The 17,565-nt window shown below is 39.4% G+C and overlaps 1 protein-coding gene across 1 annotated transcript; it reads left to right on the forward strand.

The window, feature by feature from the left end:
* Window positions 1–4,602: 4,602 nt before the first annotated feature.
* Window positions 4,603–5,181, forward strand: LOC139143000 (cytochrome P450 2U1-like). The gene has a single exon (XM_070713192.1). It carries the CDS (start codon window positions 4,603–4,605, stop codon window positions 5,179–5,181), a length of 579 nt encoding a protein of 192 aa, XP_070569293.1.
* The last annotated feature ends 12,384 nt before the right edge of the window (window positions 5,182–17,565 follow it).

Below are 17,565 nucleotides of genomic sequence, written 5' to 3' on the forward strand. Positions count from 1 at the left end.
AACTTTTTGACCTGGTTCAAACTTCCGTTTTGAGTGTTTTTATCATATTTGGTTTTCATTGACTGCTGAGATGACTCAAGATTTTCTCTGGCTAATTCACATGCTTTAGAGAGTTTTGTACGAAATCTGACACATATTGCAAAATATTCAGACAATCATCATCGTCTGATAGGAATTTCTCTTTGACGAGCTTAAGTGGGCCACGGACTGCGTGTCCAAATACAAGCTCAAATGGGCTAAAACCAAGAGACTCTTGAATTGACTCTCTAACAGCAAAGAGCAGAAAATGAATTCCTTCATCCCACTGCTTCTCTGTGTCAAAACAGTAGGTCCTAATCATGTTTTTCAAAGTTTGATGAAATCGCTCAAGGGCACCCTGACTTTCTGGATGATAGGCGGATGACCTATACTGTTTAATGCCTAGCTGATCCATTACTTGTTGAAAAATACCAGACATAAAGTTGGAGCCTTGATCGGACTGGACACATTTAGGGAGGCCAAATAAAGTGAAAAATTTGACTAAAGCTTTCACTATAGTCTTTGTCTTTATATTTCTCAGTGGTATGGCTTCGGGGAACCGAGTTGATGTACACATTATTGTCAACATGTACTCATTTCCTGATCTTGTTTTTGGTAGGGGCCCAACACAGTCTATTAGTATCCTACTAAATGGTTCTTGAAATGCAGGAATTGGCTGTAAAGGGGCCTTTGGAATGGTCTGATTTGGCTTTCCTACCATTTGACATGTGTGACAAGTTTTACAGAAATGTGCTACATCCTGCCTGAGATTAGGCCAATAAAAGTGACTGAGAATTTTATGATAAGTTTTCCTGACTCCTAAGTGACCAGCCCAGGGCGTTTCATGGGCCAGGCGCAATATTTCAGCACGGTAGGGCTTTGGAACCACAATTTGATGTTTTATAGCCCAATCGTCATCAACCAAAACATCTGGAGGTCTCCATTTACGCATGAGAATACCAGATTTTGTATAATAGGAAACAGAGCTATCTGAAGTTTTACCTTCATCATCTACCCTGTCAAACAAAGACAAAATATCTGGGTCTTTGTGTTGTTCTGCAATGAGATTTGATCTAGAAAATGTCTGACTTTGGTCAGCAGTTTTACTGGAAGTTTCAAATCCACGAGGGATAACGGAATGAGCCGTGTCAAACACCTGACTGAGAAAGGTGTCATTTAAGTCAACATCTGTGACATTATTTTTGAGAGTATTTTGATTCTCGGAAGTTTTCTTGACATGGCTCGAGTAATAGCACATGAAGGAAATAAATCGGGTATCTCTTGTTCAATTGGCTCTGGATCCTGATCTAAACAAGGATTATCAGTCACAAGTGGATTAGTGATGACCTTGTCCCCAGCAAGGTCGTTTCCAAGAAGAAGGTGAATCCCTTCGAAAGGCAAAAAAGGCCTAATACCTAAAGTCACAGGTCCAGAAACAAAGTCCGAAGACAAATAGACATTATGGAGAGGAACAGGAATAAAGTCATTGCAATCTACCCCCTTAATAAGAACTTTAGAACCTGAAAATGACTTTTCAGAAAACGGCAGGGTATCTGCCAACAAAAGAGACTGGGAAGCCCGGTATCTCTTAAAATTTTGACAGGGGTAGCGAAAGAGAAATCACTAGAAAGTGATATAAAACCATCATGAATAAATGGTTCGAAAATACCCATAATGCTATCTTGAGAAGAATTGACCTTGACCTCATTAATTGGGGATAAGAGGGGTTTAACCTCAGAAAATGTGTTGCACACATTATTAGACTCTAATCGAGTTGATGAAGAAAATAAGCCGGTGGGCTTAGATCCACTTTGACTACTTTGACCTTCACGTTTTCTTTTCAATTGAAACAATCTGACATTAAATGGCCGTCTTTCTTACAATAATTACAAGAAAGTGTACCGAACTGTCTGTCAGAAGGAGATTGAGACTTGGGATCTGATGATGTGGGAGTGTTACTTGAATTTTGTGAACTGTTGTCATTTGATTTCCTACTCTCCTTTGAAAAATTCTTGGATGAAAAGGAGGAGTTAAATTTACCTGCATTGTTCTGTATGAAAAGGACTGGGATGGTTTGCTGAGAAATGAAGATTTGTGGGTCAATGAATAATCATCGGCCAAACGTGCAGCAACCTCTAATGTATCTGCCTTTGTTCATTGATAAACGTCTTGATGTCACTCCGAATGCACCTCTTAAATTCTTCAATCAAACAAGCTGTCGTAATTTGTCATAATTCTGACTGACCTTTTCAGAAGAGCACCAACGATCAAACAGTTGTTCTTTTGTTCGAGCAAATTCAACATAAGTTTGATCCTTCACCTTCTCACAATCCCTAAATTTCTGACGGTAAGCTTCAGGCACCAACTCATAGCCCTTGAGAATTAATTCCTTCACAGAATCATAATCTGAAGCCTGCTCTACTGACAACTGAATGTAAATTTCTCTGGCTTTACCCACCAAAGCACTCTGCAAAAGCATAGACCAGGACTCCTTAGGCCAGTTCAGACTCTGAGCAATTTTCTCAAAATGAAGGAAATATTTATCAACATCCTTTTCTTGGAAAGGGGGAACTAACCTGAAATGCTTAGTGATGTCAAACTTGTCTGAAGGGAAGAATTTTCCTGACTGTCCAAGCTCTAAACGTTTTATTTCTACCTGTAATCGCTGTTCTTCTAATCGCAATTCTTTTTCTCTCTGTCTTTCTTCCATTTCTAATCTTTCCTGCCTTTCTTTTTCTTTCTGTCTTTCTTCCATTTCTAACTGCATTCGTATTTTTTCTTTTTCTAATGCCTGTCTCTCTTTTTCCATTTGTAATTCTTTTTCTTTCTGTCTTTCTTCCATTTGTAATTCTAGTTTCTTAATCTCCAAATTTGTCCGCAATTCTAATTCTAATTTTCTGAGTTCAGAGGAAGACTCAGGCTCATAATCTTTTAGGCAGACTCCTCAAAATGGCCAGAATTAACTAAATGTTTTGCAATCTTGAACTGTATTTCTCGCTTGCGCATAGATCTTTTGACGTCTACTTTAAGGAAATTTGCCAGTGCTATGAGGTTGTCTTTTCTGAGGGAATTAAATGTGTCCTGATCAAGGTCATCCATAAATTCGTCTGGCTTGAATTCCGCCATGATTGAATTTCGCTGAGTTCACAGTATACAGTAGTTTTGAAAAGGCTGTCAAAATGTTGTCTCAAACGGCTCAAAATATTCGTATCCCGGACAAGCCCCCAATTTGTTACGTGCAGAGAAAACGAACAAAAGGGTGAACTCAGCAGTTTCCGTTTAAACAAAATTTATTACGAAAACAAAACTAATTGCTAAGTTAGGGACAGAGTACAAGCTTTAAAAGTGTACAGACTACTTATCTCAGCTGGGACGGCAAAGCTCCAGTCTCAGAGTTGTAACAGTCAGTCGGATGAATGAACAGTCCTTTGGCTTGCAGGCTTGAAACTGCACAAAGTCCACAGTATAATCCAGCGTTGGCAGTGAAGGTCTTGAAAGGTCTTGAGAATGACTACTGCTGGAGTTTAGTAACACACAAGAGACACGATCCCAAAAGTCTGACTGGAAGCTGAGCACGTCCCTTTTATAAAGGCATATAAGAACAATCTAGAACTTTTATTGACATGCTAATTACTGTTCTAAAATTATCTCCCTTACACAACTAATCAACTTTCCAGAACATTCCAAACATGACTAATTGAATTCAAGGTTGTTAGGTCATCAAGGGCAGTGACCTTGAGAATGTTCTAGACTAATTGAACTCAGGTCATGATGAGTGTGGGGTAAATGACCTACATAACAACAACTGGGCCAAAGTTTACGGTGACCTATTCAGCGTACGGTTGGGAACGGAACTGGTGGTGATATTGAACAGCCAAAAGGCTATCAAGGATGCCTATGTCAAGCATTCCTCCAAATTTTCTGCCAGACCCTCAAACACTGTCACCGCCCGACTCAGCCACATGAAAGGTAAATAGCAATTATTGAACACATTTAGTACTCTTATCAGTAAATAACAGCGTATATATAACCTTTATGTTATGAAGCAGCCATTTTTGTCATTGTCTCCAAAGAAATTAGCATTGAACACCCTGTGTGATCTGTGTTAAATATTTGATCAAACAGCCTGTCGATTTGCATTTTATTAGAAGACAAACATAACATTCAAGCTTCCTCCACTATTTGGCCTCTTTTGTAGTAAGAATTGTTTCTCGAGTGTTTCATAAAGATCGACACATTAGAAGACGGCAACCTTACATATTGAATGGATAATTACATTAAGTCAGTGAAATAAACAAAACTGAACGAACTTCTAAGACAAGCCAAACTGAATAATCAATATGGTGCTGCAGCTGTACTTCAAATGGCTATATACTCTAAGGTCATGATAGTATATAATGTAAAACTGTTTTCGTTTTTAATTCGAGCAAACTTGTTTCTAGGCTGGACAATGTATACAGCATAGCATTTTCAATATTGCCTTTATATATGGTTCTGATAATTCACAGGCCTTATCGATACCCCCTGGCCTAACTGCAAAAATATATCCGTTCTTTGTCAATCAAAATCCTCCAAGATCTTGGAATGGCAAGACACTCCACAGAGCAACGAATCTACGAGGAAAGTGAATATCTCCTCAATGCCCTACGACAGCTGAACGGTGTACCAACTGACGTGAGTCATGTTCTTATGAATGCTGTATCCAATATAATGTGCAGTATGGTATTTGGTCGACGGTTTGATTACGATGACAAAGATTTCAAAGATTTGCTTCTGTCAAACCACATGGTAATGACCAAACTTCAAGCTTCTGCACTTCTGACATTTATTCCCATATTATGGTATGCACCAATGCCGTTCAAAAGGGAATTACGTCACCATTTTGAGAAGATTATAGACTACGCAAAGAGGGAAATCAGCAAGTTTCGTCACTCAACGAAAAACGAACCTTTACCTGAATCGTTTATCAGTGCATACATAAGACGAGAGGACGAATACCGAAAAAGTAAGTCCGAGGGTAAGGAAAGTGTCCAACATTTCCTAGAGGATCCAGAACATCTCCAGTGGACTGTCGTTAACCTCTTCACTGCTGGCACTCATACCACAGCAATCAGCCTATCATGGGTATTACTTTTCCTGTGTCTCAACCAAGATGTTCAGTAAAGATGTTTCAATGAAATCAAAGATAACATCGGATTAGACAATGTACCATAGTATAGTGACAGAAAGAAGCTGCCGTACATCGAGGCCACGGTCATGGAAGTTCATGGCAGAGCATGTATCGGTCCCTTAGGATTGCTCCACGCTGTTTGAGATGATGTTGAAATTTACGGGTACACCATTCCTAAAGGAACCATGGTAATAACTAATATTGGGGCTGTAACAATGGATCAGAATAATTGGCACCAACCTGAGAAGTTCGATCCGTGTCGATTCCTGGACGATGCTGGGAAGTATAGGAACATCGAGCGAATAATACCTTTTTCAACAGGTAACTAACTAGTTGAATTGCTATCGTCATGATCAAATGTAGCTACTATTTTGAATCAACCTGCAAATATTTCATGCCTATATAGTCATTTTATACTTACAGAGTGTATTTCCTACTTGGAAAGTGCACCATTAAACGACAATGACATTAAAATGTTGATAGCAATGCCACTATTTTGTTCAATGAAATAAAAAATCTCTTTGCATTCGTTCTCGTAAAGTGCAATGCATTAACTTGCCAAAAGTATGTATTTTGAAACAACAAATAGAATACAGCAGAATTTAGTTGCCAACGCTAACAATACATATTACACTCATACAGTTTTGGCTAGTTTTTTACCAGGCATATCTGCATGATTTGCGGATCGGACAGAATTGTATTCTAAAGATAAGCGCTTCATAAAGTTACAGCTGATTAAGTTCTAACAGACTATAAGAAATTGGCTTCATTTTAGTTTTCTCGTCTTTTGTTAACTGTTTGTCATTGGATTAGATGTAGATGGCAGGAAAGCGATGGTATGTATATCTCGGCTGAGACAAGAGTAAATAAAAGAGTTGCTATATCCCAACTGAACACTTGAGATGCCGATAAATAAAGAGGTATATCGTGAAAAGCCTAAGTCTTTTAATAGGTGAAGATACAAATGCATTTATATATGATTCAGTCTACAAAGAGCCTCATCTATGCCCTTTCTTACTTTGTCGATAAAAAGAAATGTCAGAATCGTGTATGACACTCTTTCAGGTCCAAGGGATTGTGTTGGTTCACAGTTGGCAAACGTAGAGTTCTTCCTCTTTCTAACTCGCCTTATTCAAGTTTTCAAGTTCCAATTACCGGACAATGAAGTCGTTCCATCTTTAGAGGGTAATCCTGGCTTGATAAAGTCACCAGATGATTTCAAAGTCATTGCCGCGATACGCGTATAGGAAACCTTTGGAGAGGCAGATGAAGACAGTCAACTATACCATGGCAAAGTCCAGTGTCGACAACACAGTATTATCATCCCAGCTGACCTCTACAATATACACAAGTCATGCAAAATTGTTTTAATTATCTTTCATAAAGGGTAGAATGCGCCTCGAGGGTAGATATCCGAACTCTCAATTTTTTTGAATTCTTTTCTGATCTATCACTTGTGTGGATTCATTTTAAAAGTCGTGGTGTAAATGTTAAGTAATTTGTTTTGCTACTCCTAAACTTTGCTTGATGACCCTTGATTTTTATCTTGATTTGGTGAGACCATGGTTGATGGTTTCAACAAGGAAGATTTACGAAAAGGTTTAAGTCGGTCACTTCAGAAACACATAATATCTGAAGTACGCGCTGGAAAAATAGGTGTAGGGTTAATATCCACCAAGTTTAGCTCTCATAGGTGACTACAATTTGTATTTTATTCAAGTTTGGTGTTATTGAAACAAGCTATTATTCGTGAGCCCATTATTTGACAATCAGTGTAACCCTCTCTTGTCCTGACTTTCAGAGCAGGCGTAGACAAAGAGGCTTACTTTCATTGCAACACAGTCCATCCAGACTCCAGGCAAACCGTTGAGTGCACAATAATGACGTTGAGGGCAACAGACTGGAAGCTGTATTAGTATCCATGGGCTGTAAAGAGAGTTGGCATGTAATAACTATTGTATATGTATTCCTTAACTAGTTTGTTCACAGGTATAATTGTCTTCTTTACTATTACATATTATGTATAGGTGGATAGTTTTACATTGCTTTTAAACCAATCAGGCAGATGATGAACGAAATAATATCTTTTGTTAGAGTCACTCCTTATGAATAACAGCATTTTTTCTGAAAAGGTTGTATGCTTTGAGAATTTGATATAAATTCCGGTAATTACAGTGAGGAATTCGTAGTGTTTACTTATTTGTACTTGTGGCGCCATCAGAGGCGTTAATGTCACTTTGTAATGCCTAGAACCTATACGGTCGTTTAGAGAGAGCGGCGTAGCCAAAAGCCGAACCCGACATCGACGTATAGAGCTAATCGGTCGCTTGCATAAGCCTGATCTTACTGTTCTTTTAAAACAGTTGAAAATTGATCGGATTTTGTATTCTGAGCATAAAATTACACCACAAATTTCACTTCACTTTATATAGCAAATAATTAAGGTATAGAGACAGAATTATAGGTCTGGATATTTACTTAACTGACTGTTATCAAGGTAGAATGCGTCTCGGGGACAAATATCTGGACTCTCAAATTTTTACATTAGCTGTTTGGTCTACCCCTTGTTAGAAAGTTTGAGTAAATCGTTCATAGTCGAGACGCGTACTCCATGAACAGCTTAGGCAGGCGCAGTCTCAAGTCTTTAATATTTTTGGCAGAATGAAGTTTTTTCAACCTTTAAAACAGCCTGTATACATATGAATACATATGTTATTTTTGGCAAGGGAATAAAACACAGTACGAGGATTCATGTGTCAACAATATGGCGTTTGACTTTGATATGAAGCTTGCCGAGATATACGTCATTACTGTGGATCGACACTAATGATGAGATGGTAATTTTATGTATATAACCATTGTGCTGATAGTATATAGGTGTCTTTGCGAACATGAGAAATAAACGGTGTTATCTTTGAATATTTTGAGCCTCTGTTTCTGCATCCCGAAGTCCTCCTGCTGACTATTCCCAGAAGGGAGACAGGGAACCGTGTTAATTATATGGTTCGTATTTTTGACTCCAGGTTTCAGTAACTTGCAGTCAGACTTCTTATAAGTTTATCAGTCAGGTGATACAAGGTTCATCTGTTGAATTTTTCAAACCTGAATATCCCTAAAGAGATTGAATGGCGTCTTCGTCAGGTATTCGGAACTATTGAATGATGATCTGGCTAAAAAGACCGTTGAGGGCACATCACCATATGATTGAAGATAGACCTGCGTGGCGAACGAAGAGCTGTGAGAGAGTCTAGGTCGTCCTGTGGTTTCAAATGACTTATGTAATCTCAATAGTTTTGTCCGTGTATGTGTGTGTATAATCCTGCTCGCTGAGGCAGATTACAGTAGGTTCAAAAATCTTGACAGGATTGGGCCACAAGGGAATACAATAAAGGCCATTATATTACCATGCCCTGTCCATCGCGTTTTAATTGGTCGAGCTGAACCACGTGACTGCCCACAAATACACAGTAATGGTTTGTTTTCATGCCCGTGAATATGAATAATATCGTAAACATAGTAACTTTACGGCTAAAACGAAAATTGTGATTTGTACAAAGATCATAATCAACCACAAAATAAAATGGAGCATTTGTGGGCCAAGGTTAGACGCTTTTTTTTCAAAAAATCTCCGGATTTGCAAATTTTTTGCAGCGCGCGCACTACTCACTGACAGGTTCTGGGGCCCCGTTGTCGTTCGCACGGGAAATATTTGTAAATTTTGACAGTTTTTCGGGGTTCGTTGATAATATAATGGAAATAACAGACTCCGCGCTGACCATTAACGTTTATTTATGGGCGCGGGCGAGAGGAAAGCCAAATCTGTACAAAGTTTCATCAAATTTAACGCAGTATTTGTGGATATATCCCTCTAATTAGGAAAGTTCATCACATATGCGATTTCAAATTAATTAAATGACACTGATAAATGTCTTTTGCACTGTTAAAGCAATGTGAGCTTAACATCTGTACCAGGTTTCATGAATTTTGATGCAGTATTTCTCGACATATCAGCCTAATTACGAAAATTCAATAATTGACATGATATTGCTACATGCCGAGAAACAAACTGATGTACATATGTATGACATAGGTCAATGTCCTTGTACCAACTTTGAATGATACTGGTGGAACTGTTACGATTGTAATTTTTAAAGTAAAAGTATTACTGAAGTATTATTACCGGTAGTTCTTTTATTAACTCAAGTATCGTTGCCAATGTGTTAATTAAAGGTCTGGTGAAATGGTCCCGGTCGTGTGACAGAATATCTTCCAGGAGGTCAATACTATTACACTCGCAACAAAATTGCAACCTGAAAGTACGCGCAAGTGTTAATTTTTTTGATATTTCTATGCGCGGCTTTCATGGGGTCATTTTGCGACACTCAGGTCACGCCCTCAGCGGGAGTCAAGGTCGGCCGTCTGTGACGTCACAGTGTGTTCATTTACATCGAATAGCGGTCCAACGCCGCCTTATCTCTGCCCGGTATCCGCTAAGAAAACAGGCTTCGCGCTGCCCATTCGCCACGTTCGCCGATGCGAATCGAAATCCGAAGTGGCGAAAAAAAATCGATCCTAATTCGCCACAGTGGCGAAACTGATTTTTGTTAAAAAATATGGTAAATAAAGAAAAAACGTGGGTTTTTAGTCTTTTGTATAATCTGCGCTCTCTCTCGGCGATTCGCAAAAACTGTGTCTACTTCCGTATTATTGCGTTCTTTCCGTCGCGTCGTACGTATTTGCAATCGAGCCAAGTCTCGCGAGAGATTTGACGTCATCTAGTCTAGTGTACAGCATGCATAAATGGCTCTCGCGAGAATTGAAACTTACACACACGCAATCGAGCCCTTGTGATAAATTTGACGTCATTTTGTCCAGTGTACAGCGGGCATAGGAACGCTCGCTCGCGAGAATTGAAACTTTTGCTGTACATAGCAGACATACGCATTTTAATCGAGGCAACAAGGTTCGGTGTTATAGTTGATTTACACTGATTGCGGTCTAGATGTTCTGTGTTGTGCATTTTAATCACGGTCTTAAACATTCCATGTTGTGGTCGAGTTGCATCGCGTTCCTCGTGGTCCGGTATTCCCCGTTGTTCTTCAATTTAGCCTCAGTAATTGCCGTCCCAACGACGCGTTCCGTGTTGCTGTCGATTTGTATCATGGAGGACTCTACCTCCATGATTTGTATCATGATCTCTACGTTCCGTGTTGTTGTTCGTTTTTAATGCTAGTCTCAACGTTCAGTGTTTGCTGTTCATGCAGCTGATTTGCATCGTGGTTCCAACCTTCCGTGTCGTAGTTGTAGTGCATTTTTAATCACGGTCCCATTTACGTTTTTACTGTCGATTTGCATTGCGGTCACGGTCCCATTTACGTTTTTTACTGTCGATTTGCATTGCTGTCACGACGTTCCGTGTTGTAGACTAGTGCATTTTAATGGCAGTCACAACGTTCAGTGTTGGTGTTCATGCAGTTGACTTGCATTGCGATCCCAACCTTCTGTGTAGCAAGTAGCGAGGCAGGCTCAGCCGAGGGACCGTGGCCGATCGTACGAACCAGCCAAGACAAGCACATTATGGTTCAAACACTCCACACTTGACTGGAACTTGAAAAAGTTTACAGTTGAGCCGTTCATGTTCTTGCCGCTGTCACAGCCACCAAAAGAACGTCTTCCCAAAGTGAAGGAGGACACTGTCCTGATCATGTAAGCGGAAACCCTAGAAGTTACCCCCCGTGGGGAGCTTATGGAGGTGTGAAATACTTCACTTCCCGTTATGAGATACGACGTCGGGCAAACTTCGGAAAGCCGAAAAAAGTCGACAAAAGTCGACTGGAGAGGCTCGGGGGACACGCCCACATTGCATTTTTCTTTTGCCATATTTCATAATCACGCGCGCTAAACGAAAAAAGAAATGAATGCAACTGTTTTTAGACCATCAACTGTATTTTTGTGATTTTGCAACATGGGCATTTCACCAGACCTTTAATATACAATGCCACTACCGGTCATATAAATACGAACAAAAGATGTTTACTGACATTGACATTGATACTGGTACTCGAATGGACAATTAAGCTAAAACAATGAAGTGTGACACCGATATGGTTACATCACAGTGGTCATCATTTAATTGACTTTGGCATGAAACAATGGCTCATACATACATAATCAAATTCTGGCTCCACAAATCTTGACCATGCAACGGTAGTAACTATTATTTTTAGAAGTCGGCATTTGTCAAAAGAACATTATAAATATTAAAAAGCGTTGGTTGGGATGCCAACTCAGCAGAATAATTCTGAATATCTTAGAAACTTCCTTCCAATCAAGTATTTGGATTTTCATCTTTTATCCAATCAAGTACCTTTGATACTTTTTAGCCAATGTAGAGTTACTTCCTGTAATGTATTTTACATGTTCATGTTACGCCCTAAAAATTGTCTATTTAATGAGAGGTTTTGAGATGTAAATGCATGATGACTTTCTGGTCGGTCAAGCTTTTTTGGTCGGACAGCGTTTGCAATAAACACCATCCGCTTCAACTTACGACGTGTCTGCCTAGTAGCATCCTGTGTTACCTCTCACCGAGCTAATTCCCTAGCTGAAGTTATCAACCGTTACAACAGCCGACAACAGAACTATGTCTGAGTTATGGCTCTGTACATGGAAAAATCGGAACAAGATGGCCAGGAGGCAGCCATACTGTATTGACTGTGAAACAAATAGACATGCATATTTATGACATAGGTCGATGTTCTTGTACAACTTTGAAAAAAATCATTTGATACATATCCAAGTTATGGCTCCGGACATAAAAACTCATCACAAAATGTGCATATGTGCATATGCATGACATAGGTCAATGTCCTTGTACCAACTTTGAATAAAATCTGTTCAGATGTGTCTGAGTTATGGCTCAGTACATTAAAAATCATAACAAAATGGCTGCCACGCAGCCATATTGGATCGTATCACAAAACAAATCAATGTGCATATGCATGACATAGGTCAATGTCCTTGTACCAACTTTGAATACAATCGGTTCAGATGTGCCTGAGTTATGGCTCCGTACATGAAAACTCATAGCAAAATGGCTGAATGGCGGCCATACTGGATCGTGTCACAAAACAAATCAATGTGCATATGCATGACATAGGTCAATGTCCTTGTACCAACTGTGAATAAAATCAGTTGAGATGTGCCTGAGTTATGGCTCCATACATGAAAAAATCGTAACAAAATGGCCAAAGGGTGACCATATTGGCTCATATCACAAAACAAATCGACGTGCATATATATTACATATGAAGTAATCATTGTACCAAGTTTGAATGAAATCACTCCAGGCATCTCTGAGATATCTGCCTGAAAGGACGCACGGATGCACGGACGGACTAAAGGACATGACCAAACCTATAAGTTCCCCGCGACGGTGTCCGTGGGGACTAAAAACTGTTGATTTGACTCCTTAAAGATGGCAAGAAAACATTCGATCTTGAACATCAATCCTGGACTAGTACAAGACTGCAAAAGTATGTGATTTCGGAGCAGTTCACATTGCAAAATGACGCAATTGGCGACTAGTCTGGATGACAAAATAAAAAACGATCTGGGACTGCTGCCAGATTGCATATTTGCTGAACCGGGCGTCCCAGTTTTAGGTCAAAAGTTACACGTATCATTAACTTCACATATCTGGAGCCCTAGGCGCCTAGAATAATCATTCTTGAGCAACGCAACCTGTTTGACTTTTGCACAGTCCATGTTGTCATTCGAAATTTAATAATGGACACCTCTGACACATTTGTCAATATAATCACCTTTTTTGTCTTCAGTTTGACTGTTGCGTTCACTGTCAGATTTCTATGTCAACACAATCGACTTCCCCCAGGACCATGGGGCCTGCCTTTTGTTGGGTGTTTATTTCATCTCGGCAAGACACCTGAAAAGACCTTCAACGACTGGGCCAAAGTTTACGGCGACCTATTCAGCGTAAGGCTTGGAACTGAACTGGTGGTGGTACTGCACAGCCAAAAGGTTATCAAGGACGCCTATGTCAAGCATGCCTCTATATTTTCTGCAAGGCCCTATTACAGCGTTAACGCCCGGCTCAGCAACAGGAAAGGTACATTGTATTCGTCCATATGCTAAGAAGAAATACGCACCCAAGCCTTCCATCCTTTTTTAAAACAAATTATGATGAACCCTAACCTTACAACAATCCTGACGCGAATTCTTATGGCTGTGGCAGTTTGATTAGATGTAAAGCTTCTATAAGTACGTTTCCAAATAGGATAATCGGATTCATAAGCGACCGAATGGAAATCTTTCTTACATCAAAGTACTGTCATGGGGCCAAGCTAAAGAATTGTCAACCAAATTTCAGTTTAGACAGTGTAGCATGTACTAGGCAACGTTTCGAATGCAATGATAGCAGCCTAACAGTTACTTATTAGTTCAAGTCACTTTGTTTTCAAACTGGACACTGTATATTCGGGGCAAAACGGCTTTAATTGTGTCTCAAATTTTGCAATTCTAAGAATAACCTTTTCTTTTGTTTCCTATCATTTAAAGGTCTTCTCAACTCTCCGTGGCCTGACTGGAAAAATATCCGTAATTTGTCAATCAAAATCCTCCAAGATCTTGGAATGGCAAGAAACTCCATAGAGCAACGAATCTACGAGGAAAGTGAATATCTCATCAATGCCCTGCGACAGCTGAACGGTGTACCCACTGACGTGAGTCATGTTCTTACGAATGCTGTATCCAATATAATGTGCAGTATGCTATTTGGTAGACGTTTCGATTACGAAGACCAAGATTTCAAAGATTTGCTTCTGTCAAACCATAAAATAATGACTAACCTAAAAAGCTCTGCACTTCTAACGTTTAGCCCCATATTATGGTATGCACCAATGCCGTTCAGAAAGGAAATGCGTCATCATATAGACAAGATCTTAGACTACGTAAAAAGATAAGTCAGGAAGGTTCGTCAAGCAAGGGAAAACGAACCATTACCCGAATCGTTCATCTGCGCATATGTAAGACGAGAGAAAGAATATCGAGAGAGTAAGTCTGAGGGTGGACACAGCCATCAACATTTCCTGGGGGATCCAGAACATCTCCCATGGACTGTTTTCAACCTCTTCAATGCTGGCACTCATACCACAGCAATAAGTCTATTGTGGGCCTTACTTTTCTTGTGTCGAAACCAAGATGTTCAGGAGAGATGTTTCAACGAAATCAAAGATAACATCGGATTAGACGATGCACCATCGTATAGTGATAGGAAGAAATTGCCTTACATCGAGGCCATGATCATGGAAGTTTACCGCAGAGCATGCATCGGTCCCTTAGGATTACCCCACACTGTTTCAGATGATGTTGAAATTTACGGATACAGCATTCCTAAGGGAACCATGGTAATAGCCAATTTTTCGGCTGTGACGATGGGTGGGAATAATTGGAACCAGCCTGAGAAGTTCGATCCCTGTCGATTTCTGGACGATTCTGGAAATTTTAGGAACATCGAACGTATAATACCCTTTTCAACAGGTAACTAACAAGTTGCATTGCTACTACGTTGAAAATAAACCTGCAAATTCCCATGCCAATCTAGTCCGTTAGTACTTAAAGAATGCTATTCCTGCTAGGCTAGTGCAGCATTAAACGACAATGTCAGTAACTGTTGATAAAATAACCATTGGTTTGTGCAATGAAATAAAGAATCTTTCAGCACTTTTCTTCGTAAAGTACGATGCATTGCGTTGCCAAAATTATGTACTTTGCACCGATAAGTAAGCAGGTATAACGTAAAATGTCTGTTTTATGAGTGAAGTTATAAATGTATTTAAATAAGATCCAGTGTATTTAAATATGATTCAGTGTATAAAGATCCTTATCCATTGCCTTCCTTATTTTGTGGATAATAACTGTGTAAGAATCGTTTTGACACTCTTTCAGGTCCAAGGGATTGTGTTGGTTCACAGTTGGCAAACGTAGAGTTCTTCCTCCTTCTTACTCGGCTTATTCAAGTTTTCAAGTTCAAATTGCCGGACAATGAATCTGTTCCAGCGTTGGAGGGTAATCCTGGCGTGGTAAAGTCACCAGATAATTTCAAAGTCATTGCAACGATACGCGTGTAAGAAACCTTTGGTGAGAAAGATAAAGATGAAGACAGCCCAACTCTACCATGGCAAAGCTCAGTGTCAAGAACACTGTATCATTCATCATGGCTCACTTCGACATTGTATACAAGTCATGCATAAAAGTTTTAATTATCTTTCATTTAAGGTAGAATGCGCCTCGAGGGCAGATATTTGAACTCTCAAATTTTTTGAATTCTTTTCTGATCTACCACTTGAGTGGATTCAGTTTAAAAACTCTTGGAATCAGAAAGAATTCCGGTCTTAGTTTTTTTAGATTGAAAGGTTTCTATTTTCATAGTGTTAACACAGGGATGGCGGTCATTATGGATTTCAAATATCGTTAAATGTTGGGTATTTCTTTCACTAGTTCCAAACTTTGTTTGGTGACCCTTGATTTTTACTCTTGATTTATTGGGTCAATAGTTGATAGTTTCATCGATGAAGGTTTGGGCAAAAGTTTTAGACACATAATACCTTGAGTGAGCGCTAGCAAAAGAGGTGTAGGGTTAATCTCCACCACGTTTAGCTCCAATGGTTGACTATAATTTGTATTTAATTCGATTTTCAATTTTCTGGTGATTGAAGCAAGTTATTATGTATGAGCTCCTCATTGGCTAATCAGTGTGACCCTCTCCTGTTCTGATTTTCAGAGCAGGCGCAGCCAACGAGGCCTAGTTTCCCTTTCATAACAGTCCCTCAATAGTCTAGGCAAAACGTTGAGGGCACACCAATGACGGTGTTGGCAACAAACTAGAAGCTGTATTACTATCCATGGCAGTAACGAGAGTTTGCATATATCAAGTAAATATTGTACAAATTATTCCTTTACTACAGTTTGTTAACAGGTATAATGCTCTTGCTTACTATCACACATTATGTACGCATTGATATATATTTCTACATTGCCTTCAAATGAATCTTGCGTGTGGTGAACGAAATCGAAATGTCGTAGATACTGCATCGCCATCCCATCCCAGTTGTCGGGAAAGTACAACTTCGATGTAATCTTTTGTTAGTGTCAATCCTCATGAATGAGAGTCTTTTTAAAGGTTATACTCTTTGAGAATTTGATATAAATTCCTGGCAATTACAGTAAGGATTCCATAATGTTTACTAATTTATGGCTCCATCAGAGTCTTTGATGTCACATAGTACAGCCTAGACACTATCTGGCTTTTAGCTACACCGCCTCCATACTGTCTATTAGAGAGAGTGGCGTAGCCAAAAGCCGAACCCGGCATTGACGTATAGAACTCGTCGGTTGCTTGCATAAGCCTGATCTTTCTGCTTGCTGAGAATTGAAAGGATTTGCGTCCTTAGCATGCAAATTGCACCAAAAATTTCACTTCATGTCATGTAGTAAATAAATAAGGCATAAACACCGAATCATACGTCTGGACAGTTACTTAACTTACTGTTATTAAGGTAGGATGCGCCACGGGGACAAATATCAGGACTCAAATTTTTACATTAGCTGTTTGGTCTACCACAAGTTGGAAACTTTGAGCAGCAGTGTAAACATCTTAGGCAGACCATCTGGACACACTCCAGTCTTCTAGTTTACTCTTTGTGACCTCAGTAATTTACACTTGTGGATTGCAGCGATACTCGGTGATTTTAATAGCTATATTCAGAACAATACCGCTTGCTTAACTTTAATATGCGACGACAGTTGAAGTCTCGCATAGTGACGCTTGAAGAAACCTATAACGAAAAGTAGGATTTTCCAACGGAGGAAACATCGTAGACAAGCATATAAATAGGAGCAAGGGAATAGGCGTATAACTGCAATGTTATAAACTTTGACCTACTACATGTAGATATATTCAACAAGTTGATGACCTTTGGCGTCATAACGTATACATAGGAGTATATCTTACACAACTGCACATTCCATTCTGCAAGGCATCTTACCAACAATGTGCAAGCCATCCATCCACTCCACCGCATATTTTCCAATAATTTTTGGCAAAGTAAAATTTCTCAACGTTTAAACAGCCTATATACATATGCAACGTTCGGCGTTATGTTTGGCAAGGGAATCTAGGGACCAGAAATCATGTATCTTAACAATAACATTGCATCCTATGTACACTGTTAGAAAGGCAAATGTGTCGTATCACATGCTATGAGAAGAGCGATAAGAAACTTTACTTGTCTTCTGAAACAAAAATAGCAAAATATCATGAAAAGTTTCAGCTTTAGCCTCGTTAACGAAGACCACAC

The sequence above is a fragment of the Ptychodera flava genome, chromosome 10 (genome assembly GCF_041260155.1).
Source record: "Ptychodera flava strain L36383 chromosome 10, AS_Pfla_20210202, whole genome shotgun sequence".
Classification (NCBI taxonomy): Eukaryota; Metazoa; Hemichordata; class Enteropneusta; family Ptychoderidae; genus Ptychodera; species Ptychodera flava.